General features: G+C 27.3%; 1 protein-coding gene across 2 annotated transcripts; it reads right to left on the bottom strand.

Moving 5' to 3' along the window:
* Positions 1-557: 557 nt before the first annotated feature.
* LOC107441654 (U3 small nucleolar RNA-associated protein 15 homolog) lies at positions 558-23,551 on the bottom strand. 2 transcript variants are annotated; one of them, XM_087169244.1, is made up of 13 exons: positions 23,312-23,551; positions 23,115-23,207; positions 20,306-20,490; positions 19,511-19,634; positions 17,787-17,841; positions 15,841-15,966; positions 13,692-13,824; positions 12,650-12,734; positions 11,572-11,715; positions 8,664-8,765; positions 5,423-5,556; positions 1,806-1,864; positions 558-864 (listed from the first exon to the last, which is right to left on the bottom strand). In XM_087169244.1, the coding sequence occupies exons 1-13, from the start codon at positions 23,399-23,401 to the stop codon at positions 635-637; spliced, it is 1,560 nt and encodes a 519-aa protein (XP_087025370.1). In that variant the 5' UTR covers positions 23,402-23,551; the 3' UTR covers positions 558-634. The 2 variants fall into 2 exon arrangements, with proteins under 2 accessions (XP_087025370.1, XP_087025371.1); XM_087169245.1 differs by having other exon boundaries at positions 1,766-1,864; positions 23,312-23,521.
* Between the last annotated feature and the right edge of the window lie 3,552 nt (positions 23,552-27,103).

The raw sequence follows: 27,103 nt of genomic DNA, 5'->3' as shown, positions 1-27,103 counted from the left end.
AATTGAGGCTACAACATGGTGCGTAGCATAATAATAAAGACATAAATAACCTAACGATTTTGTCACTTCTTGAAGGGAGATCAAGTCATTAAGATGATGTCTAACTCTAAACTAAGGGAACCATGAATACAGCAATCATACATAGTATTTTAACATTAGACAATTGAGGCTATAAAAGGGTGTGTAGCCAGATTTTTCAACAAAAAAATAAACACCATAATAAAAATAAGTACTTTTTAAGCACTTAAAAAATATTTTTAATCACTTTCGAAAGAAAAAAAAATATCATAATTAGAATCTGTGCAGTAATAAAAATTACTTTTTTCTATTGTTTAAAGTTCTTCATTTATAAACATAAAATCAATAAAATTCAAAAGCCTTACATAATCATGATAAAATAACTAGTTTCTGATAAATATTGCAGAGAAAATTGTGAAGATCGTGCGTTTTTTGTAATTCAGAGCGACAATCGACGCGGCAAAGAAAAATCTCTTTTTAAAAGATAGAAAATTAAGCACTTGAAGGCTATAATGTTATGCAAAAGAGTTAAAAAAAAAAAGAGTACTAAAAATAATTTATTGTAATTTTTTTTCATACAAAATATACAGAATAGGATGAGTCACAACATTAGATGTTATGAATCACAAGAACTTGAGATGGGCGTAATAGAAAGGTTTGATATATCTCTCGGTAGCATCACATCCTTGATGGCGTCTGTCTTAGACGTGCAAGCAAGAATGGCTTCAATTACACCTCCGGCTTCCATCAATTCATTTAAGTAATCACATTCATTGTTCATTGCATCCAACATGTACTGGAATTGTAAATTGACTTCTGGGTCACACATCTTTGGACCATAGATGTCTACAATAAAATAAATTGAACCCATTGTAAATAACACTTCTATTAAATGATACAGTGGAACCATGATTATCTGATACTCGATCAAAGCATACTGACGCATGTTTGACCACTATTACAATTGATTTTGCCCAATTACTGTTGTGACAATTAATTTCAAATATGGGTGCCAGAAAATTGCAATTTAATTTATTAATGTTTTTTCTTTCATGATAGTAAATTGTTATTTCTGACAAAAAAAAATTTTCTTAACGTGCTTTATTAATTGCAAATTGAATGAACTACTAAACTAAGAAGCTGAAACAATTCTGAATAATTCTAATGCTAATATTGTTGACAGTGTGACTTAAATTTTGTATAATAAATAAATAGTAGAATTCAGACTTTTATAGCTTTTCATTTTTCTGAATACTGTATTATGGCTTCTTGAGCTTTTTCACCAAAAAATTATATATTAACAATTTTAATGAGGTAAAATAAAATCATACTTAAAATTTTCAGTTATAGGTGGCAATTCGTTGCAGTAGTACAACACAAAACAGAAATTTTCATTAGATGAACTTTCATAATTTTGAATAAAATTCAAATTTCTTTATGTTATGAATATAGAAAGAAAAAAAAATCTAGACACAGTATCATAATTAAGGATTCTTATTCAAATTAAGAGGATAGGAGCATGCATTAAGAACTTTTGTCTTTGAAATAGATATTTTTGCAACTGTAGACATTATTTCTTTGCAGGATGTCAAAATTTAGAACATTATAAAAAAGAAAGTCACAAATAATAATAATAAAAAAAAGCTGAGAACATACAAGGAGTATTTTTTACAAATGCTAAAAAGTTTTATGAAGTAAGAACTTCTTTTAATGATCAATATGAATTCAAAAAAATTTATAATCTTACTATTATTTTTTTAATCCTTAAAAGAAGAAATATTAATTACCCATTAACATCATTGATACATCAATGAGAAATGTCTGGAATCTTACGTCTCTGAAATATCTAAAAGGGAAAAACATATAGATAAGTAAAATGAATTATCCATAAGAATCATAACTAAATACAGGGTTGCCACAGAAAAAAATAAACAAAATAGTTGCTTTTAGTAGCCTAAAGCATGGAAATAGTTGCTGGTAACTTACTATGAAAATAATTTCCTAAATAAGAACAAAAATTCATCAAAAATATGACTAAAATTTTATTAAGGGGAGTCAGTACCCACCCAACCTTCAAAAAATCGATTCTGAGATTTTTACATTTTTGAAATCTCCTATTCAAGAGCTTTCCAATGATGTATAGTTTTATGTATTTACTTAAATTTAAAGTTGTTAAATTTCAATTTCAAAATGTAAACAAACGCTCCTCTAGCTGTGCCACGCCCACATTTGACAGATGAAAACGTAAACACAAGATTCAAAGCTTTGACGTTTACGAGAATCTTTTTATTATTTTATAATCTAAGCAAGCTAAAAGTTCAAATTCTTATTTTTACTGTAAAAGCTATAAGCTAAATATTCATGCAACTGCTGTTACAATTAATATAGGCAATACTCAATATTTATTTTTATATTTCATTTGATTTTCACGTGCGAAATGTAATAACTTATCTTGATCTTTACAGGCAATTTCATAGTTTTTAAATAGATTTATTTTGTTTTTTGTTAGATTAAGTTTGTTTTTTTATTAGATTTGTTTTGTTTTTTGTAGGATTTGTTTTGTTTTTTGTCAGATTTGCTTGGTTTTTTGTTAAATTCGTTTCGCTATTGGAGTGAATTTTTTTCATGCTTTTTTGGTGAGGTGTTACGATTTAGTTTTTTTTTAATATTTTATAATTTTTTGTCAGTAGAAGTAGTTATTTTCTTGAACTTTAATAATTAAAGTTTCGTTTATTTTGGTATTAAAATTTCAATACATTGAAAACAAAAGAATATCATAGAAGCATGTACTCGCGTGTAAGTAGTGACATTTCTAATTTTTTATAGTAAAATAATTTTATTGCTTGTAATTTTTTGGTACTGCTTTTTTAAAGTAATATAAAAAATTATTTTACAAGAATTTATATAACATAAAAATTTATTTATTTATACCTCAGCATATTTACTTGTGTTTTTTTGTTTTCAAATGTTTTACAAAATACGAATCATAAAATTGATGTTTATCTTACTCTGCAGTTAATAATTAAAAGATTAATAATAATAATTGTAGGAATAATTTAGTACTAGAACTTATATTAAACATATTCATGACCATGCTATAATAGATTATATCTTTTAATGAATTATTTATGACACCTAGTGTGAAACTTGAAATTCTAACATTGTCAACGTTACGTTAAGCATACTTGATATAATGCAAATGAAGCTTTTTTGGATAAAATTAAGGAAGAAAATAAAATTAAGTGTACTAAAAATAAATAAATAAATTGTATAAATGAAAAAAATTTATTAGTTTTGTACTTAGTGCCAGAATATTTTAGTAATAAATTATTTTCACTTTAAATTGGCTTTTTCTCAAAATGTGTTTTCTTCTCTGCGTGTACCTTTTTCACAAAAACTACTGAAGATAAATTCCTAAAATTTTTACAGCTTATTGTTAAGGACTTAATACATATACAGAGGTCAACTTTTTGTGATAACTCTTGAGAAATATTGTGTAGCTGTTGAAAACGTACTGCAAAATGACATTTTTATAGTAGTGCTCAGCTTTTATTTTTTAAAAAAAAAAATTAATGTGTATTGATAAACTTTTCACCTCAGTATATGTATAAGTGTTCAAATAATCACCATAAAAAATTTCAAAGCTCTATGTTTAATAGTTTCTCAGACAAAGGTACACGAAGTTTGGCATTTTAACATTATCGGATGTAGGTAGTAGCATTTCAAATTTTTTTATAGTAAAATATTTTTATTATTTGTAATTTTTTGATACAGCATTTTTAAAGTAATATATACAATTTACTTTCAAGAATTTAAACAACTTAAATGTGAATTTATTTATAACTGAGCATATTTAACAGTGTATTTTTCTAAATGTTTTGCAAATCATAAATCGTGAAATTAATGTGCTTATCTTACTCGGTAGTTAATAAATAAAAGATTAATAATAATAATTTAAAGAATAATTTTGTACTTGAACTTATATTATACATATTCATGAATTTGCTATAATAGATTATGTCTTATGAGGAATTATTTGTAATACATAGTGAAAAACTTGAAATTTTAACATTGTCGACTTAATGTGTAACATACTTGATATAATGCAATTTAAGCTTTTTTAGATAAAATTTAGGAAATAAATAAAAACAAATGTACTAAAAATAAATAAGTCAATTGTACAAATGAAATAAATGTGAAAAATTTGTACTTAGTGCCAGAATTTTTTAGTAATAATGAATTTTAACTTTAAATTGGCTTTTTCTCAAAATGTGTTTTTTTTAGCTGCGTGTACCTTTTTCTCAAAAACTACTGAAGATAAATTCTTAAAATTTTTACAGCTCATTATTAAGGGCTTAATACATATACTGAGGTGAACTTTTTATGATTATTCATAAAAATAAATGTGTGGCTGTTAAAAACATACTGCAAAATGACATTTTTTCAGTAGTACTCAGCTTTTATTTTTTTTAAAAAAAATAACAATGTGTATGGATAAACTTTTCACCTCTGTATATGTATAAGTGTTCATATAATCACCATAAAAAATTTCAGAGCTCTATGTTTGATACTTTCTCAGAAAAAGGTACACGAAGTTTGCCGTTTTAACATTGTCGGTATAGAGGGTACCGACTCCTTGTCACATATCATGATCCGTTTAGTCAAGTTAGTGGCAAATATGATAATTTTTATATAAACGTTACTGTTCTAGCACTAAGTTTTCAGATTGAAAAAAAAAATTAGTATTTGCAGAAAAATAAATACTTTTAATAACTAGAATTCATTCAAAAAAAAATCTTTTTCATTAAAAAAACATACCTTTTTCTAAAAATTTTTCCTTTTTATTAAAAATTGGGTTTTATAAAATCATGCAAAATTTTGGAGAAATAACCATTGAAAAGCCAATCGAGAAACAAAATAGACTTACAATGGAATCTGTGCAAATTGAACAAATTAAAAAGTGATGACTCAAATTTGCCATTCAAGATTTTTTATTTTTTAAGGAAAAAACAAAAAAAAATTCAGCATGTTCAGAAGCTTCTGTGGGCCGCAGGTTTTCAACCCAGTTCATGCTAAAAAAACACTGCTACAAAAACAGAAAAGTCTCCCAATAGTCTCCTTTTCCTGAAAATAGGTGCTTTTTAAACCTTTTCAAGCAAAAAAAAAAAAAAATCCCATAGTCGCCTCATGCCGAAAATAGTTGCATTTTAGTCGCCTGTAATAACCCTGTACCGATGATAATTAATTTCCCATCACATGTTATCACAGTTAAGTGAAAGATGCATTTTTAATACCAAGTTTGTTATCTAAGAAATTTCTGCAATCTGAATTTTTGACCCCTCAGGAACACAAATTCAAGTTGCAGTTTGGTAAAAAGTCAAAGGTAAAAATAAACATTTCTTACTTGTTAACAAACTTCATCAATTGTTGAAGAGATTCACCCTCTCTTTCAGCCATTGCTGCTTTTAGAGATCCTCGTATTAACAATTCTTTCATAACACCAACTGTTACTTCTGGGTTTTGTTTCTGTATCCGATCCTAAAAAATGAAAAAAGCCTTTTAACAACCTAAAATTTCAAAATAGAAATCAACTTTTAACGAGCTAGATTTTTTACTATTAACTAGGAATAGCACAATTTCAACAACATAAATTTTAAAAAGAAATACAGGAAGTTATTAAATGTAGAAAAGTTTTCATTACTGCAAAGCAACCAGTTTAAAGTTTTGGAAAATTCCAGGACTAAACATTTAGAGGGTTAATGGCAAAATAGCCAGAATTGGCTATATTGCACCAAATATATGCAAGCAAAGTAAGGTAACTACTATTGGTGTTTAGATAATATAGGAAATATATATATTTACAATTTTCGAGAACAAATTCTTTATTTTAATTTGGTGGTATTTCTCATTAATAGCGAATCAAAGTAAGGTTTAAAATAAAATAATGTTTGAAATTTTTTGCTGTTGACTCTTTTTCTTTTTAACTTGTTATAGTAAAATATATTTTTATGATCGTATAATATTGCTTTTTCACATGTATCATTCAAAACTAAATTTTTGCAAAATTGTGCCTCATAAAAATAACAATAACTAATGGATTTTGTAAATCAATAAAAACAAGAACAAAATACAATAAAAGTGCATGGTTTGTGGCATTGTATAGGTCTTGCTGTATACAAATATAAATCTGGTTAAAATTTTACAAAAAAAAATAAGGCCATTTTTTAATAGAATACACACATACTAGAATTGGAAACAGTTTCAAATTGGAAAAATTGGTTTTTATCTTTCTAGAGCCTCAGTGCCTGTTTTTAAAAATTTTGATACAAACATTAAGATTTATAACTGGCAACATCTAATCTCTCACTCTCTTATTTTTTTAATTACAGTAATTCTCCATATTTCTCTTTGTTACTTTAGATATCAAGATCTCAGAATAGAAACTTTTTACAACAATGCATAGTCATTTTTTAAAGCAAAAAAAGTGAGAGAAAAGAAAAAAAAATCGTGAAAACAAGGCACTCAATTGCAATAAAACAAATTTAAATAAAGGAAGAAAAAAACCCTCACGCTGAGTTTATAAAAAAAAAAAATTCCTTTTTATCAAAATCCAAATAGCATTTTTGTGGACTACATAGCGGCCACTAGTTTTCCTTTTTTACAAGTTTAACAGTTAATTATTCTCAAGCTAATTATCAAAAATGACATTTATATATTTCAACAACCTTGTGTGCAATTTTTTACACGCTTTCGTAATTCCAAGTTTCTAAGTCTTTGCGCTGGTCAGGCTTTTGCACAACTAAACAAAATGTAATGTGATTTCCAACACCCAAAAAAAAAAGTGGCAATGGTGCTTATGATTTTTGAATATAGAAACTATTGCTTTAAAAGACTGCCAGTATCAATTGGATGATATCTCCTGAGAACACTATGTAAATAAAATTAGGAAGTGAGTTCAGAAGAACAGGTTGGCTACTGCCTGGAAAAATTTAAAATGAGGTGACAAATGCATTGTAAGTTTATCATAAATTTTAAAGGATTTCGTTTCATGGCAAATTTTAAAATTTCAGAAGTAACAAGAATATTTAGTATATCAATATTTTTGGCTATAAAAATTGTATAAAACTTTTTATTTCCTCAATTTTTCTCTACTTCTAGTTTTTAATTTATTTAGAACATGGCTACCTTGGATAACCTTAATCAAATAGTTTTAAAGTAAGGTTTAAATAATCTATAAAATACAGTGACACCTAATTATCACATTCCTTGGAAGATACTGTAAGTGAGTCACAGTGACAAGCAACAATACTCACACCACACTGCCACAGATTACTAAACTTAGGGCACAGAAATTTTACACAATAGAGAACGAATACAAAAAGAGGCATCCATGCCCTGATCGCCATTTGACCATTAGCTTCTCTGTTAGACACCCTTGGTCGGCAAACAGAGTGAATATGTCGCTAAATATTTTGAAACAAAAACACTTTAGTAGATGATTCCTTAATTTAAAACATCTATAATATAAATACTATTTTTCCGTTGTAATCGATCCTTTTAAAATCATATGAAAGAGACAAATCAATAATTGCAAACTACATAATTCCTCTCCACAAGATTCGTTACCACATTTGCTGAAAATAATAAATAAGCATATGACCCCAATAATTTCTCACACTAAAAATTTGATAATGTAAAACTGTTAGTTGAGTTTTTTTTTAAAAGCATACTTTTTTTAAAAGCATTCTGAGCATACTCAAAAATCAGGAATATCAGAACAAAAAGCTAAAAATCAATAAAAGTAAGGACAAATATTTTCCCCCAGGAATATAAGGACAACTATGAAACCTGTATCATGCTAGGCAGACTAAGTTTTCATCCCCCAAAACTGCATATTTAGTTAAACATTCTGCCAATAGATGGTGCTGTAGAACAAGAATAACTATAATTGGTATGAAAATGGTGCTGGGACTATAGCAAAAACATCCATATCCACAATTCCAACAACTAAATCATCATCAAAATTTTTCCAAAGTGCTCAATAGCTGATTTCATGGTTAAATACAGACTGGGGATATCAGATTTAATTTTTCTACAGCACCAAAATTGGCAAAAAGATAACTAACGGCGCAATTTTATGGGTTGAAATTACCTAGCAAAACACTGAATATTTCAGGTTCTGTTCTTTTTTATTTATTTTCAAAATAGATCAGTCATTTTAGTAGTATTAGTTTAGTAGTTACACCCAGAATAAATTATCCATGAACTTTTATTAAGTTACTATAATAGAACACTAGGGCCAAGTTTTCAACAGCAAAGTTATTTCAGTCCTTGGAAATTGAAACACCAGCAGCTTTCTTTGAAATAAGTTTTTAGTTACATTATTCATTTTCGTAAGTATAAAATTAATAATCCTAAATGTAGGAAAAATATTTTTAGACAAGCATTTTTAAAATATATAACATAAAGTATGATATGGTGTTGGACTGATTTAAACTACTAAATCATTTATCAGAAAGCTTCAATAAACAAATATAACAGTTTTACAACTCTACATACAGCATAAAACATAAGAAATTACTAGTAACAATTCCCAAAACACAATCGAAACAAAAAATTATCAAAGTATACATGAAGAGTTTTACCTTAAGTACTATATCAAGGGCTTTAGATGCTTCAAATTTCCTTAAACGATTTTCATATTTTTTCAAAATTGCTTTTACTTCATTTGGAATAACTATATCTCCCTAAATCAAAAAATAAAATTCTACAAAACTGATAACAAAAATTTAAAATTGCATGCATTAAAAATGTTTATAACTAGAAAAATAATTACAAAAAATTTAAAAAGAAATTTTTTTTTTAAAGATATTTTCCTGTTTTATTGTATAAAAAAAGAGAAAACAAACAAACATTAATGTAGTGAATAGCATCACACTTTATCAAACTGAACAAAATTTAAAATTACCTAGTAATATGAAAATAATAATTCATACCAATTAAAAGTATCTTAACAGAGTATACTATTAAACCATTCTTCATTTAAAAAAAAACAAGATCATTAAGATTGATTTAAGTATATTATTTTAAAAAAACAGTAAAAAAACTTATTTTTTAGCAAAAATAAACAAATAAATAAATAAAAAGCTTACTAATTACTAGAATTGAATAAAAACAAGCCTTCATAACATAACAAAAATTTGTTTTTCATTAATTTTTTATTCAGATTTGCCTAACAAGATACATGCATATTTTAAGTATACTTTTCCAAATAAATAAATAAATAAAATATTTTCTTTGAACATTAAAATTACCTCATATCAAGATATAGGACTGAATTTAAGTAGCTTCTATTAAAGGCTTTGAATTATGCTCAATGAAAATAAAACCAGAAGACTTTAAATCATCAGATAAACTAATTATTTAAATGAAAAAAAATCATAAACACATTTTACAAATCATTATTTATGGTTTACTTTTTATAGTTGAATTTTTGATACAATTACATAACAAATATAATAAAACTGATTTCCTCAAAAGAAAATTAGGAAAAAAATTTTAAGCATAACTTACACTCCCTTTTGAAATACACATATTTTTGTTTTATTTAATTCACAGCTCAAAATAAAAATAAATTAAGACAAAAAAAAATTAAATAAATAAATAAATAATGGAAAATGACACATGTGTAATTTTTAATTTAAAATCAACTTGAGAATTTTTGAAACACAATACACAAATTAAATTTAAAAAATGTGAAATAATTAAGCATGTTCAAAATAAGAATTTTAAAAAGAATGTTTTAAATGCAACAATTTTATTAACAAGGAAAATGCTAAAATGCATATTAGAAGTTGGTATTAAAATTAAATTTAATTTAGTTCTATGTTCAACACATAGTATAAAATACTTTTAAATATGATATTATTGGTCATATACAGTGGTCAAGAGATTTTAGGCACCTGATCACCACATCAACTAAAGACATAGATTTTGGTTGAATATAACATAAGGGGATATAGCTGTTGAGATATTTTTTAAGCCATAACAAAGTTAGATCTAAAAATTGGTTGTAGCTGCTAAAAATTTTCAATTTCTTGTAGAGTCCTGACGTAAAGAATATACATTATAACTATCTGCTCAAACAAGTTTAAATTAGTCTTTAAAGAGAAAAGTGAGCCATGATCAAGTTAGAATCGGACTGACTCCGGTTCGGAAAGACCGGGATTCAAACATTTACTTCGGTAAGACCCATCGAGTGCATAACATACACATGCTCGGAAAATCAGTGGAATGAAAAGTCTTGTTGTCTGTCGCTGATCGTGGGCACATGGATTTGGAGAAAATTTTGTTCCCTTTCAGATCTATATCTAAATTGAAGAAGTAGAGTGGTCTTGTCCTTTAGCTGTGTAGTTTTGAGCTAATATGTTGTTTCATTCTTGCAGTATTTTCTTGTCAAAGGAGAGGCACACCTTCTTGACTTAATTCACTGAAGTCCAATAGCTTTGACACTTGGACAAGCTTGGCTTGTCCAAGTGTCATTAGAAATAACAAGAGAAAAGTAAAACATTGTTTTCACTACAGTGCGAGAACGTGAGAATCGCGCAGATTTTTTTCTTTTCTCGCAATAAAAAATTATAAACGCGAGAAGTTTGCGCACTCTATTAATAAATTTCAAAATGCGGAAATTTTGGAAAAAATTTCGTCTTTTGCCATTTTGAATAAATACCGTTTCACATTTCTTCCTTGATCTTTCATTATTTTGAACATTGGTCCTTGTTATCTAGCTTCTCTATTTACCAGTGTTGTTCAGAACCGGTGCGAACAGCAGAACACCACCCCCTCGAATCACGGAACCCCTTTCACTGCAACCACGTGTTCACCATAGGTAAGGTTTCTTCATGTAAGATATTAACATTTTTTGTGCATGAATGTAAGATGGACAAATACCTTGTTAAGGTGACATCTTCTACTCCGTAACGGACAAATGAAAATGAAACAAATGTCGGTAGAAATGGTCAAAACGAAACAAATACGGATATTTTTCAGCCAAATAAATGTAATAGCTGATGAAAAAGTAGATATAGAACATTTTCCATATGGTGATGCAGCAAAAATATTCAATTAGAAGATGTTAAAAATGTATTATAATTAGAGAAATAATTTTTTTCCAAGTCTATTCGTGTTTATTTAATTTTTAGAAATCTTACTTAACTTTTTGAAATCTCACTCTGTTTTTGAGAAAGGGTGAGAAATTCTCTCCCATTTTTTTTCTGTAATGAAAACACTGTAAAATTACTTAGAAGAATGTAAAAATACTTAGAATCTTGAATGTCATTGACCTGATCGTAATTTGGTTACATATAATTATAAAGTTTATAATGCACAAAATTACCTTTAAAACAAAATTGGGAAAAAAATAATAATAAGGTTTATAACATAAGACATAATTGGAAAATAAAAATCATTAAATTTCCTAATAGGAAAAAAATAAAAAAGATAATCCCACTTACAATAGAAGTTTATAAAATTGAAAAAATTCAAGCCACTTACATCTGCAGGTTTAAAATCAGCACTTCGAATAACTTTATGATGCAAGGTAGGCTTCTTCACTACAGGCTCTTTATCTGCTTTTCTATGCCTTAAAGAGAACAGACCATCAGCCATGCCAACGGCAACTACTTTGTCCTCTTCTGGCTGTCAGGAAGATAATTAAATTTAAATACTAAATTAAATTAAAATTTTAGAATACAATAAGACATCATAGGATATACTTGATAATATAAAAACTTCATTTGCTCACAGCGCAAAAAATAAACTTGTTTCAAGCTCTCAAAAATATCAAGATTTGCAAGATGCAAATGAGAAATTTCAGCAAATTTCTAACTTTTGGATCACCAATTTTTCATTGTAGGACCAAGCATTTCAATGATGCCTGGGTCTCTGGGCCTTTGGAAAAACCCTACTAAGTTATGCAACAAAGTAATAAAATAAAAAAATCTATAAAAAAAAACGTGTTGTAATTATATTTTTTAGGAAATTTTTTCTGTATTTACTTTTGTGTTTGTTAGTTTCCTTCATGTAGGTAAGTAGTTGAAATTTTGATTAGTGAAAAATACTGCATTTATTATTTAGTAAACCAGTGCAATTTATATTGCCATCAAACTCAGAGCTGCAGCAGAAATTTGAGCCATCAAGTGGTTGAAACTTAGATTGGCAATAAATTGCATTATGCAATATTAAGTTGGTGATATGTAAATAAACATCGCTGGTAGCAGCAAGAAATTTATTTCAACTTAGATTATCATCAAGCACAAAGTCTAAGCGACTAATTTAAGTTTAAATTAAGTACTGCAGTTAGTCAGATAGAGGTAGATATTTAAATTTCAAGATTTCCCCCTCACAAACAAACATATTTAAAATAACCATATATTAATAGATATAACAAACAGTGTTCCAAATTACAGATTCCACATAAAAAAAATAATCATTGATTGAACTACCAGAGTTGAATAATAAATTGTTAGTAATATATGTGTTTTAGTTTGACGAAAACAAAGATTACAAAGCACATTTTTAAATGTGAATTTCTTTTTATTATTTTTAAACGTTATTTGTAAATAATACTTACAGAAACTGCAATACTCAAAATGGGAGATGGATAATCAAGTGTGTGAACTACTTCATATGAAGTGACATCATAAATCTTCACATGCCTAAAAAGTTTAATTTTGCCCACATTTAGTAAATTATAAAAGCACACAAATGGAAAATAATAATTGTTGAAAGCTAAGAATTAGAATAAAAATAACGTAATTTATTCAATTCCATAGAAAACATTTTGAATGACAAATAACCATGTCAAATTTCGTATATACCAATTGTGGCCAAAATTGATCGTGAAGCATTATGTTCTGTTTATATGATAATTAAAGCAATTTATTGTTTTGGTTACTTATAAAAAATAACACTATTTGTTAGAAAAACAGCAACTAAATTTTCCTAGTGTCACAAAAAGTCTGTAAAAAATAACAAAAGATGTTCTGGGTGAGTAACTAAACTCTAAAATACTCACTAAATAAATAAAAAGATAATAACTTATAATAACTAAAGAGAGGTTAAGAGGTTCTGGAACAAATGTTCAAAATCTTTTCTGTACTTGAACAAAAGTGGTAGCAGTTTCTTGTATCAATCAGAATCTTGTTGGAACAAGATACTGATCTGGTGCACAAGCAAAGCCCGTTTTCGAGTCTTCATCATCATTGGCAAAATTATTGCATGCGAAATACCACAAAAGTTTAAAGTGGCCAAGATACCTTTGCAGTGGGAATACTTAGTCAGAAAACCTGCAGACTAAAAAAATGCATATGAAGCTGTGTATCATGGCAAAATGTGATTTTCATATACAATAATTTGTGACTCCTTCATTCAATATTATTGTTTTACTTGATGAACTTACATACATGTTCTAAGTATATGTTTTTGGGAATAATTATAACATAGCGTGAAAAGGGTTTTCTGAGTTAAAACTGTTTTGTTTTTAATATGAAATAGAAAATAAATTACAGTGTGAAATTGGCAGCTTCATTATAATTTAATGTAATAATTTAATTTAGTATTTTCTCGGAGTACCAAAAGCTACAACGAAATAATATAATTTAAATTAAAGTTACCTATCTAAAGAACCAGATAAAAGACGCTTTCCATCACTGTTAAAACAAAGAGATGTAATTGTTTTATGATGTTGAACAATTTCAGTAACTTTTCTTCCAGCAACTGGATCCCAGACATTAACACTTGTACCACCTGTTTCATTTATGAATAAAATACAAAAAAAGAAACAGTTTTCAATTGTGCCTTATAAAAAAAAATAAGTTACAAATAATAGTGAAAGCATAATAATAATCAAAAAAATTTCTAAACTTTTAAAATGTTAAAACTCAATGCAAAATGTAAATTTTAAAAAAAAAAAAAAAATTTAAAAAAAAAAAACGATAACTACAATCAATAAATAAGGATGCATATGTCAACCAAAGCTAGGTAAATTAGAAAGATGGGTCTGAAATATTATTATTATTTTTTTTTAATAACGGCAGGCACTGAACCCTCCTTCTTTGCCTTAGAAGATGCCGGAAGTGTTGCTCACTTATCGTTATCCAGTGGGAAATTGTGAACCAAAGTCACGGAGGCGAGCAACATTACCCACGTCACTCTACCACAAATACCCATTAGTAAGGTTGGGCCACATTCATACATTCACACAACAGAAGATAACACACAGAGAGAGAAACATCCATGTCCAGAGCGGGATTCGAACCTGCAGCCATTGGCTTCGCAGTAACCACTCGGCCACCTGGCCGGCGGGCCTGAAATGTAGGGGCTAGTAGTGAAAAACAGGTTTGGACAGTTTTCTATTGCTATACAGCAATGCTTGTGATGAAAACAATGATGAAAGAATGATAATTAAGAAGCTGTACATTCAGTCATTCCATTTCTGAAAATAATGAACGGGGAAAGAACAATCACAATAATTGTTGTTGGCAATTTCCTAAAAATATGGAACTAGAGTTAATGACTTGTAGTGTTTGGGAAATGTCTAAGCTTTCTTTTCTCTAGGACAATGGAAAAAAATAGTTAAATACTACAGCAAATTCTGTGAATGATCTATCTAATCACCATACTTTCTTAACCACAACAATGTTTCTTTTTCGCGAAATGTCCTGTTCACTACTTTTATGGGGGGGGGGGGAAATTTCTGTTAGAAAAGTTGGTAAGTTTGGTAAAAGTTTTCTTATATGAAGATAAAATAGGCAAAATAAGAGCTTTTAAAACCTAAACAAATTAGTATTTCTCCCTAAGTATTAGGTATATTTGAGCTTGATTACCCAAACTTCTTTCCTCCAAATATTCTTTAATAAATTTCAAATAATAAAATAAAATAGTTTTCAATTTCAATATTATGCTGTCATTATTCATTCATCATGAGGTCCTTAAAATGAGAAACTTTTTTTTTTATACACGGTTACATAGAATTTATAACTTTAGTGGGTAACAATTAAACATTTTGTTAGTTAAGTTATCTTAGGCCTGAAAGATCTGGATCTGTTTTTTCATTATTAAAAATATAGTTAACTTGACCACCATTGCTTCTACTTTTACTAAAAAGAAGTATATCATTATTTTCTGTGCATACGAGTTAACTGGAAGAATATAGAGAAAATAGAATTGGAAGAAAGTTTATAATGAAAGACATTTCAATTGAATTAACTCATGATTCAGAATTAGATGCAGCTTTACATAAATGGCCTATTCAAAAAAGGAGCAAATGAGTACTGCAATCTGAGACAATAGCGCAAGTCGATGTTAACATAGATAATACATAACTATTTAACATAAATACATTTATCAAATGGTCATACTAAAAAGTACTATAGAGCACTATCGTTAAAAAAAAAACTTGATTTTCAGATATTACTGAGGAAAATAGATTAAAAGACAATGTTATATCTATAATGTAAATAGTTCAATAATTTGAAATAAATTGATCTTCATTACTTCTGATAATCAAAGTTCTGTTATATTTTTTTAGAATTCCCTTTATTCCTTGTCACCCCCCCCCTCTCTAACAGTTCAACAAATGCGAATTTCTAAATGGAAAACCAGTAATTAAGAACAGGATTAGAAGTAAAAAATTTATTTTAAAAAATTACATTTTGAAACTTCATAAGTTTGAAACAAATTTAGCATCATATTTTATGCAATGCTAGCATTACTGATTAATATAACAAATTATGAATAAAATTAAAGTGTGAATGAACTTACCAGCTGATACAAATAATCCACCAGCAGAAAACATAAGAACTGATTCAACAGGAGCACCGTGATCAACTGACAAAGTACAAACACCTGCACGTGCGTCATATACTTTAACGGTGTGGTCATAAGAACCTGAAAGGGAAAAAATTATATTTGAGAACTATTTTATTTTCATCTACTCTTAAAATTTTAAAACTGTACAAGATTAGAATTTATTAGTTGATATCAGACTAGTAATTTTAAAACTGTGTGTAGTGATAGCATGGAAAGTCACGAACTTTCTAACAAGAAATTGAGTTGAGAGACTTAAATAATTGATTATAAAACAGCATCACAAATACAATCAAACTTCTATAACCCAAAAGTTTATAACCCAAATAAATTTTTGTTTAAACACATCAAATCTGATCTATAAATTAAATTCTTGGTTTAAACCAAAATTACAACCTGAAAAAAAAAATTATGTGCACCCAAGATTTCTAGAGATAGCACCAAAATATAGGATATAAATATAACAATGCTAATGCACAAATAATTGTTTAGCTCCCTTTCACAATATGTATTAATTCAGGGCTACCACTCAAATCTGGAGGAAAAAAAATTCCCTGTGTTTTCCCTGTACACATTATACACAACATATTAAAAGGAAACAACAATTACTGTGTTATATTGGGTTAACTATATTTAGTAGTTTCAAAAAACAGCTGAATATACTTAAATATAGCTATAGTAAATAAAATAGTTTAGTACAGCTGAAATATTATGCCTTGATTGGTCACCATTTTTTTAAATACAAATATAAGAAGCAAAATTCCTTGCATTTTCCCAGTTTGTAAAGAAAAAATCAAAATTCCCTGCATTTCCCCTGTTATTTTAGGCGATTTTTAAATTCCCTGTATTTTCCAGGTTTTCCTTGTGAAGTAGCAAAATTTAGCATTCTAGCATGGTTGATTTTTTTATCTGTTACTTAATTTTCAAGTGAGTCTTTTCCCTCTTATCCAAGCAACACTTAACACATATGTCATAGCAATTTTAGAAAGAAAAAAAAAGTCAAACTTAGTGCAGTAGAATAAAATAAATGAGCTTAATTGACAAAACTTCCAAAATATGGTTTTTTTTAATTTATATATTAAGCAATGTTGAGTATTACATTTTACAAACATAATTAGTATATTAAACTAAATAAACTCAATTTGAAAAAATAAATTCATAAATATACTCAATAATTACACTTAAGCTATGACTATTCTGTAAGTTGCCTGTCATTAGTCATTGAACTTTCTAAAGGAATCATTACTTACTAAGAGCCAATCTAACGATTTAATTTAAGTTTAAATTTGTAATTTAATTTAATATTCTCCATTAGCTTAATATTTTAAATTTAAGTGCATCATTAATTTCAACTGCAATGTAGCATTTGAAAAATTATTATTTTAGAACTACCCCTCAGTTAGAAATTTTGTGATTAATAAATTAGTGATTGCATTAAAATCATTTTAAATAAAATGTACATGGAAATCAATTTAAATTTAACTTATCTGCATTACACAAGACTTAATTCCAACTTTAAAAATAGTCCATGACCTCTAATTGAGTCTAGCTTGTAAAATTTCATAAGCAAATTTCATAATTTTTCTTACAACATTATTTGAGAGTCCTAATAATTCTGAAGCAACAAAATGGATAGAATAGATCAAAAATTTCAATTTCTTTCATAGATTTGTAAATGGTTCCTCAGATCAACAAAAATTATTTTCTTGCAATTTTAGAGTTATAAAGTTTTTTGATGGAAAAAAGTGGAATTCAACAAATTTGCAGAAAAATACATCTAATGAAAAAGTTTTCAAACTTTTTTGAAAATGTCAATATAACAAATGAACATTCATCAAAGTGATAGTTTATAATACAAATGAAAACTGAACATGTTACACAAAATGATACAAAATATTTACCCGAAATGAATAAATCTTGAGATAGTTGACTGACTGTACCAGCTCTAATATAGTCCTATAAAAAATTTATAAAAAATATAAAATATGTGAACAATGAAACTAGCCTAATTAATAAATTCATTCATTATCATATAAATTAAACATTTAGCCTGATATTAATAACATTTAAATGGAGTTAACTCCTGTTTATCTAAGGTATAAGGTAAAGCTGAAACTTTTATGTCAAAAAATCAATATGAAGCAATCAATTTATATACCATACACGTTTCATATTTAACCTAAGTTTTTGAAATAACATTTACAAATAAATTAGCTACTAATGAAGAATTCTTATATCAATAAAAAACTTACTTCTTACAAGAATGGCGATATTGGATTTAAAAATTTCATGAATTTGACTTATGATATTGGATTTTAAAATTGAGCAAATGTGAATTGCGATACTAGATTTCAAAAACCAAAAAATACAAATTGCGATATCAAACTTTTAAATCACATAAATAAGAATCATAATATGTAAATACGAATTGCAATGTGTAGTTTAACAAATGATGTATAAATACGAAAATTGATGTTTAATATTACAACCGAGAGAATACGAATTGCAATATTGAATTTTAAAAACTCGTGAATATGAATCACGACATTGGACTGTAAAAACATGTGAATATATAAAAAAAAAAAAGTAGCTTTACAATGAGTAAATAGGAACTTCTATCATTACAAAAACAAAGGAAAAACTAATTCATAACTTTTTCTGAACCTTCAGAAGAGGAGGAATTGAAACTTAAACAAGAAAAAACGAAATGTTTACCTTTATTTTTTTAACTTAACTATTTTGCTTTTTGGAGAGAGAAAAAAAGTCCAAAAATTTCTCTGCTAAATACTGAATAACCATTAAATATCTAATGGAGAGGAGAACCTGGTTTTAAATGAAGAAAAAAAAATTGCAACCCCAAGCTAAATTTACCTATTTAGGTCAATAGGTAAAGAAAAACATTTTAAAAAAAAAGTAACACTTGGAGTTTTTTAAGTATTTGACCTGCGACAAAACACGATTCAAACTTCAGTAGTCATTGAGACCAGCAACCAATATCAGTGGTTAATCTCAACCATGTTAATAAAAAGTTAATATTTATTATTTTTTGTACAAATCCATCTGCATAATTAAGCAATTAAATTTGTAATAAAAAACTTGTTACCATTAACTATTTCTGATATGTAACTGCTGTTACATATTGCAGAACTGTTGCCATTATGCAACAGCTTGCATGGGAATGAAAGCAGCTGATGTACGGGCACCAATCATGAGGACTAATTTCCTTAATCTTTCTGACCAATAATAGGCTGCATTAAAATACTTTAAGGTTACCAAGTTAGTGCACCAATTTCATTGCAAATCCAAGTGGTTTTCGATTGCAATTCTGCTGTTAATGCTATGGATATTTTAAAGTAATTTTTTTAATTCCCATTTTTTTCTTACCAAATTATTATTACTTAACATGAAATCAGAAATTTGAGGATCACAGGAAAGAATAAAGAAGAGGAAATGATTGATTGCTTTCTCTGATAATTGTTGAAAACATGGGCCAGAATGGAAAAAAAAAAAAAAAAATTGGTCATCTCATTTCTCAGACAAATTTTGTTTAATAAACATTAAAATATATAAAAAAAGTTTTTTCAAAATAATATTTTTAAAGAAAGCTGAAATAAAAACAATTTACCTTGTGTTCTTCAAAGCTTTTTATTTTTGTTTCTGTTGGAATATCCCATAAAGCAACAGTTTTATCATCTGAGAAGCTTACAAGATGAACACCATCAATGGTAAAACTGCATCGATGAGTAGGACTAAAATAAAATTCAAAATTATTAAAAACAATATTAATAACCAGAGAAGCTGCATAATTAGTTTCATAAAGTCAGTTCTTACATAAAGTGTGAAAACATTAAAAAAATAGTTAAGATAGAATCTGAACTAAATTGAAAAAGATATTATGAAAATATAATTTACTTTCTCCAGGTAAAGCAAAATGTAAGTATTTCTATATTCCACTAAAAATTATAATGCAGAAAAAGTTTGTACATAATTTCAAGAGGAAGTACTAAAATAATAATTATAGAAAATTTAGTTTATAATTAGTTAAATTGTATAAAAATAATTAATCATAATATTAAAATTTAATCCCAATTATGCAATGCCTAAAATAACACAATCTCAATAACTTAAAATAACATAATCTCAATCATAACTTAAAACTCCATACATTTAAATTCAAATATTACATCAAAAATTATTTTATAGTAATACATAAAGCATAATTCAAACTTACAAGAAAGGAAATATAACTGTATCAATATTAACTACTAAAAACAGGCTTTATTAAATTAGAAAAAAAAGTAACAAAATAAATTTCCCTGATATTTTTCCATATTTCAATAACTTAAAATTATTGTGTTCATGAGAATAATCCACATAACAGTAAGTGTCTAAATATTTTATCATTATTAATGTATCATACGCTTTATGCCCTTTAAACATCCTCAATAGTCGGCTAGTTTCTACTTGAAATAGTCTTAAAAATCCATCTTCACTTCCAGCAACGAGCAGTTTTCCATCCCTGCGAAAATTTCCACCATAAGCTGTCTTTTTAAATCTTGAAAATGTTGACTGAGGCTCATTATTTGTTGTATTATATAACTGAACCTAAAATAAAATAAAAGTTGAATATGATTAGAGCATGATATAAAGACTGTTAATTTTAGTATGAAAATGCTATCAAATTTAGCATTTACATAGAATTACTAAATTTAGTATTTACATATTTAAGAAGGAAACTCAAAGAACTAATTTATAAAGAAAAAAAAGGGATCAAGGGAGTTTGTATATTAAACCCTAATCAGTCTAAAATTAGTAAAAATAAAAAATATTAAGCAAAAATATAAGCTAGAAAATGTATCAAAATGGTTTATAAAATTTTTTACTTACACTGAATAATAATAAAAATAAAAAATGAACAAAAAAGTTGTGATCGCCTTGTTACAAGCACTGGTTACCCATTGGTCAAATGCTTTATCTTTCTAGATTGACTCCGTTAAAAGCCACAACATTTTAAATCAAAAACTGTCTCAATTGATGTTTGTCGTCGGATCGATTTTCATATCCTGCCTATGTACATGTTTCAATATGTCACAAAATACATTTCCTTCTTCAGCATTCATATTTATATTAAAATCACTGTCAAGCCAGTAATTATATGTTAACATAAATAATATAAAAATACTTAAAATTATTTTTATGTAAATACATTAAGAATGACTGCTGGTGAAAATAAAAATAAATACAACAGCGGTCGCCATAGCAACACATGTAATGACAATGCATGCCATCAAATCCAAACCAAGATCCATTTTGCCAATAGGTAAAAGCTAAATTTTTCTTGGATTGAAATTTGTGCCTTCCTCATACACAAAACACTCATGGCAAGGTTATCATTGAGAGACAAGTTACCAATTTTTGGTAAACTTCATGTCTTTCTAAGTCAAGAGATGTGATTTGATCATTACTTTTTTACCACTGTCCCAATTTGCATTTTACAAACATTTGGTTAAAACCATGCACACAGACACTCGAGTAATAATAGGAAAAATCTAGTTTATGACTGCATGGCAATATGTTCTATTAATCCTTGGAATGACCACTCACAATTTTTTCTTGATAGAATGATTCATGGCTTGACAGATAAATCATGACATTGGTTTGCTACATTGCTTTACATACAATGTTTGCAAAAAGTGAACAAAAGAATTGTATTTTATATATTCTAAATGGAATAAATTTAAGGAACAGGTGAAGTGTCAGTGTTTTCACTACAGCGCGAGAACGCGAGAATCTCGCATATTTTTTTCTTTTCTCGCATTAAAAAATGATTACCGCGAGAAATTCGCGCATTCTATAAACCAATTTCAAAATTCGCGAATTTCTCGCATTTTGAAAGAAATTTCTCATTGCGCCATTTAGAATAAAATCTGTTACATTTTTCTTCCTGGATCTTTCATTATTTTCAACATCTGCCCATTATCTAGCTTCCCTATTTACCAGTATTGTTCAGAACCTTTAAGAACAACAGAACACCATCCCTCCGAACCACGAAACCTCTTTCAGAACGCATTTCTCTGCAACCACGTGTTTACCGTAGTTAAGGTTTCTCCATGTAAGAAGTTCAAATTTTTTGCCCATTAATGTAAGATGGACAAATACCTTGTAAAGTCAATATCTTCTACTCCGAAACGGACAAATAAAAATGAAACAAACGTGGGTAGAAACGATCAAAACGAAACAAACACTCATTTGAGCAACCTAATGAGAAAAGCTGATGAAAAAGTAGATGTAGAACATTTTGCATATGATGATGCAGCAAAAATATTCAATGCTTTAAAAATTAGAAGATGTTAAAAATGTATTATAATTAAAGAAATGATTTTTTTTTTCAAGTCTCTTTGTGCTTTTTATTTTTAGAAATCTCACTTAACTTTCTGAAATCTCACCCTGTTTTTGAGAAAGGGTGAGAAATTCTCACCCATTTTTTTTCTGCGATGAAAACACTGAGTGTTTATTAAGGTAACTACTTAAAAAAACTGTCACCACACACCAGGTATTTCAAAAATTGGGGCTCACAACTTCTTCAATTTAGGGTAATCAATTGTTCAACAATCGGTAATAGTTTTTAACCTAACGGAACCATCTACACATTGGATAACTAAATCGATATAATAAATTTAAAAGGCTGTCTTATTAGTGATAATATAATTGAGTCAGAACACTAGATCCCTAAAAACAAAATGTGGGTCAAAGAAAATTTAAAAGTATAATAGGCAATATAAAAGCCAAAAAATACATATAGGAAATATCTATACTGAAGTATTATTTCCCTAAATTCTGAGGCAAGTGAAAGATACTTAGTTTTAGAGTCAAATTAACTGCCCTAATTGAATTATTTAGCCTTAAATTTGATTTTTCCGTGACAATTTTAGTTATCGGAAAAATTTTCCTAACTTTTTCCTGGTTATTTAGATGCCTCAACCAAATCTCTTACATTAGCTACAATACATTATTTTCTGGAGATATTTTCGTATTGTGATCTGTCGCGCCAACTACAATAGCCAAGCTGCCAAATAGAATTTTTTTGAATAAAACATGTTGATGTTTTCTCGCGGGTCACTGCCGGAAGTTTCCAAGATTTGGCGATTATTCTGTCACAGATCACGATGCGGAAATCTCTCCAGCTATTATGCAATTTATAGGCAAACAAAAACACAGATTACATATACCTTGGATGAACATGAAATTGCAACACTAGATGGTAGTTTTGGGTTGAAATCAACGTAATCTATCGCTCCATATTCTTTAAAAGCATAAGGAAACTGAAAAATAGGTACGTCTTTTAAAAATACTCATTAAAAACAAGCAATCGCTTTCATATATCATATCGTACAATTAGTGAAAACAAAAGTCAACACAAACATACTCCTAATTTTTTCCAATGTAAATTATCTTCAGTAACCTTCTCTCCTGGACGTGGATATTTTAAAATTTCAATAGATTTAAATTCAGTCATTATGTAAAGTTTTTATGTTTTGTTTTTGACTTTTAAAAGCAATCTCTTCGAACTAAGTACGCAATTCAACACAAAAGCACAAAAATTTATTAAACACATGCAATTTTTGCTCTAGCGTACGCTTCCGGTTGTTTATTTTTGTTCAAATTAAGACCTGCTATTTTTGTAAAATGTTTGGACAAAGGGATAGGCTGTTGCTTGGCTGACCGCCTTTTTAATAAATAGAGGCATTTGATTGGTCGATTACATCATCGTTTTCATCGTTATCTCTTCATCGTTTTGTCAGGTTTACTAGAATGGCGTTTTTAGCATTTTTGTTTGGCGCAATTTTAATAACGCGCATGCTCAGTTTGATAATTTATTCAAACCAATCTAAGTACTTCGTAGACAAAGAATATAGACGCTTGTATCCCCTCCTTTGCTCGTGTAACTCAAACAAAGACATAAAGATGGAAAGATCAATCACTGTACCAAACAGATGTCAGGGTGAACTTTGACACTGGACACATCACTGGTCTCTATTTTTTTTTATTTGATTTTCATAAATTGTTATGATAAATAATAACATTCTGTCACTGTGCCAGAAAAATCTGATCACATTTTTTTTAAAGATTTATAATTTGTAAATTTTAAATGAAAAAATTAATGTATTTTAAAAAATTGATTTTTATATTGTTCTGAAATTCAAATACTTGAAATAAATAAAAAAAAAAAACAATTTAAGTGCTTATTAAAAATATATAAAAAATATAAAATAACTAAAAAAATTAATAAAATGATTAAAATAAAATAGAACAGTTTTATAAGCAATCTAAGCTGCCCAAAGCATTTAATTTCATGATGAACAATAAATTGGAAAATGTTAATAATTGCTGAGATAGAGTCTCATAATTGCCTGTTAGCGTTCAGTTAGTTAGTTATTAAAACTTATTCATGATATTCATTTGTGCGTAATCTAAATTCTAATTATTTTCATTCAAAAAGTCTTTCAAAATATAATTTTATTCCTGTATTTAAATTACAAGTAACTTTGATATCTGGGTTGCCTACAAAAATTCAAAAAAGCACAAAAAAAATTTAGAGCATTTCACAGCATTTACTATTTATCAAAGATGATAAAAAAAATTATTGATTATTAAAAAATAATTTTATTGCGATAATCAACATTAAGCTGGAAACCTATTACTATTAAGCAATTTAAAAGACTTTTTCGTGGTTTTCCTTCGCATGTAACACAAATTTGATTACTTTAACTTAATCTTCATTAAAATAAATTATTCTTATAACTTTCATGAATTTGATTGTATTCTGATACTTAAATTGTTAATTACTTTGATTTCTGAATTGGATTAAGCATAATAAGGGTGTTTCATTACATTCACAAAATAAAAAAGCTCACACTTTGATTTCTGGGTTGAGTTAATAAGAAGAGCTTTTCGTTCTGTTCAGAAAGATGGTACCCTATCTATTAAGGATAATAATAATGAAAAAATGTTTATTTATAATTTTACTCCTATACTTAAATTGCAAATTATTTTATTTTATATACCAATAGCAGCAATCTGAAAAACATTTTTGTCTGTTTTTCATAGCGTATAACGCGAAATTTGATAATTTTAATTTCAATTTAATCTTGATTATAATTAATTATTTTTACAACTTAATTGTTTATTAACTTAATTATTTATTAACTTAATTATTTTAACTTAATTATTTAAAATTAATTTATTAATTAATTTATTAATTAATTTATCAATTAATTAAAATAATTAATTAACTTAATTATTTTAACTTAACTATAATTTATTTATAACTTAATTATTTTTATAAACATAATTATTTTTATAACGTAAATATGGTTTTATTCCGATACTAAAATAGCGAGTTACTTTGATTTTCGGTTAAAAACTACAAAAATTTGAAGAACATCTCGTTATAGTCACAAAGAAGTCTCTCAAAGATGCTGAAAAATGATTCATTATAAAAAAAATTCATTGCGATTACTGAACTTCTAAATGGAATCAAGCCATCTGAAAGATATTTTCGTGGTTTCCCTTCACGTATAATGCAAAATATGATTGTTTTCTCAAATTTTTATTCAAGCAAGGAAGAAAAATATTTATACCATTATTAACCACTCCAAAAACCAGAGTAAATGCTTTATTATAAAACTGATGCGTCCAGAATTTGGAATTATGATGAACTTGCCTGTATATTTTGATTCAATAAATTGATTTATTTTCTGCTTCCCTTCTTACCATTATTTTTTTTTAAGTGAAAAATGATTCTTCTACATTACTGTTAGAAAATTTGACGGTTCATCAGGTTGTCTTTTGTCAACATCTGAAAATAAAATTCGAGCAAATAGTATTGTATTTGTAATGGCGAAAATATCCAAATGATAAAATAAACATGAACTTTTTTTACATTGTTAAAATTAAAAAACTTAAGTACTCGGGTTCCTATGATTTTATTATTTTACTAATAACTTATTCTAGTATGTTATATTGAAATATCTGATATATGTTATATTGAAATATCTGATATATGTATTATGATTTTATTATTTTACTAATAACTTATTCTAGTATGTTATATTGAAATATCTGATATATGTTATATTGAAATATCTGATATATGTATTTTGAAATGTCTGATATATGTATATTGAAATATCTGGAGAAAAAAAAATTTCTAACCAAATGTTCTTTGAGTCAGGAAGAGACAAAAAATACCTGTTGATTTTTTTGAAATATACTTTCTATCACAAACGCCTTAAAACTTTGTTATCGATAAAAATAATTTCAGATGATTTTAATCCTTCATCTCTTATTAACCTCGTTATATCATGCTTTTGATCAAAGTTCAGCAGCGTGTCTGCGTTCTTTCTCTCCTAAATATTAATTTGATCCCTACACACGTTTTTTATTCCATTACTTATAAGGATTCGTAAAATATATATTAACGGCCCGGATTAGAGAACAACTGAATTATCTTCTTCAAAAATGGCAGTTATTTAATTTAAATTTGATACTTTTGTGTGTGATCATATCTCAGTGTCAACCATATCGGTGTCACGTATCAATGACATCCAATAAAAATCTAACTGTCAATGAACTTATTAACTGAGGTGAAGGGATTAATTGAATGCTTAATAAAATAAGAGCTTTCTTTGATGATATGTTTTTTAAATTAGTGGTGAAATCGTCTAATAATTATTTTGAAAAATCGTTGCAAGAAAGGTTTACAAGGGTATTTTTTTTTCAGACTCATGCGAGTTAATTCAAATCAAATAAATATACTATATGTACTCTCTTTTTCTTTCTTCCGGATTCTAACGAATTAAAGAGTATTCATACTTATCAAGGTATTTTACAACAAAGTGCTAACATAGTACAAAGGTACATATAGTATTGATTTCTGTGCATAGATTTTTTTTTCCTTCTATATTTGCTTTCGGAAATTTAGCTGTATAATATTTTATACCCAGTTATGTAATTCTGTTGCGATCGTAATTTTTCTTAGAAAATTATTATTTAGATGATTAGTTGAATATTCATAAAGTACGTTAAGAAGAGGTTTGAAAAAAAAAGTAATCAATATCATGCGTAAATACTTTGGTTTTTTTTCCTTCTTTTTTTAATAATGTGTTACGTTTTCTTTTTTTAAATCATTCATTGCCACTTATTTAATTTAATTACA

Source organism: Parasteatoda tepidariorum, chromosome 8 (genome assembly GCF_982258835.1).
Source record: "Parasteatoda tepidariorum strain Cologne lab strain chromosome 8, Ptep-v5.0, whole genome shotgun sequence".
Lineage (NCBI taxonomy): Eukaryota > Metazoa > Arthropoda > Arachnida > Araneae > Theridiidae > Parasteatoda > Parasteatoda tepidariorum.
Note: the sequence above shows the minus strand (reverse complement) of the source record. Positions and strands in the feature narration are given on the sequence as shown.

Coding starts and splice junctions, on each gene's coding strand:
- LOC107441654 (XM_087169244.1), bottom strand. CDS start 23,401: ATGACTGAATTTAAATCTATTGAAATTTTAAAATATCCACGTCCAGGA. Junction 19,635..20,305: donor ATGTTTAAAGGGCATAAAGC/GTATGATACATT, acceptor ATTTTATTTTAG/TCCTACTCATCGATGCAGTT. Junction 5,557..8,663: donor CCCTTGATATAGTACTTAAG/GTAAAACTCTTC, acceptor TTCATTTTTTAG/GATCGGATACAGAAACAAAA.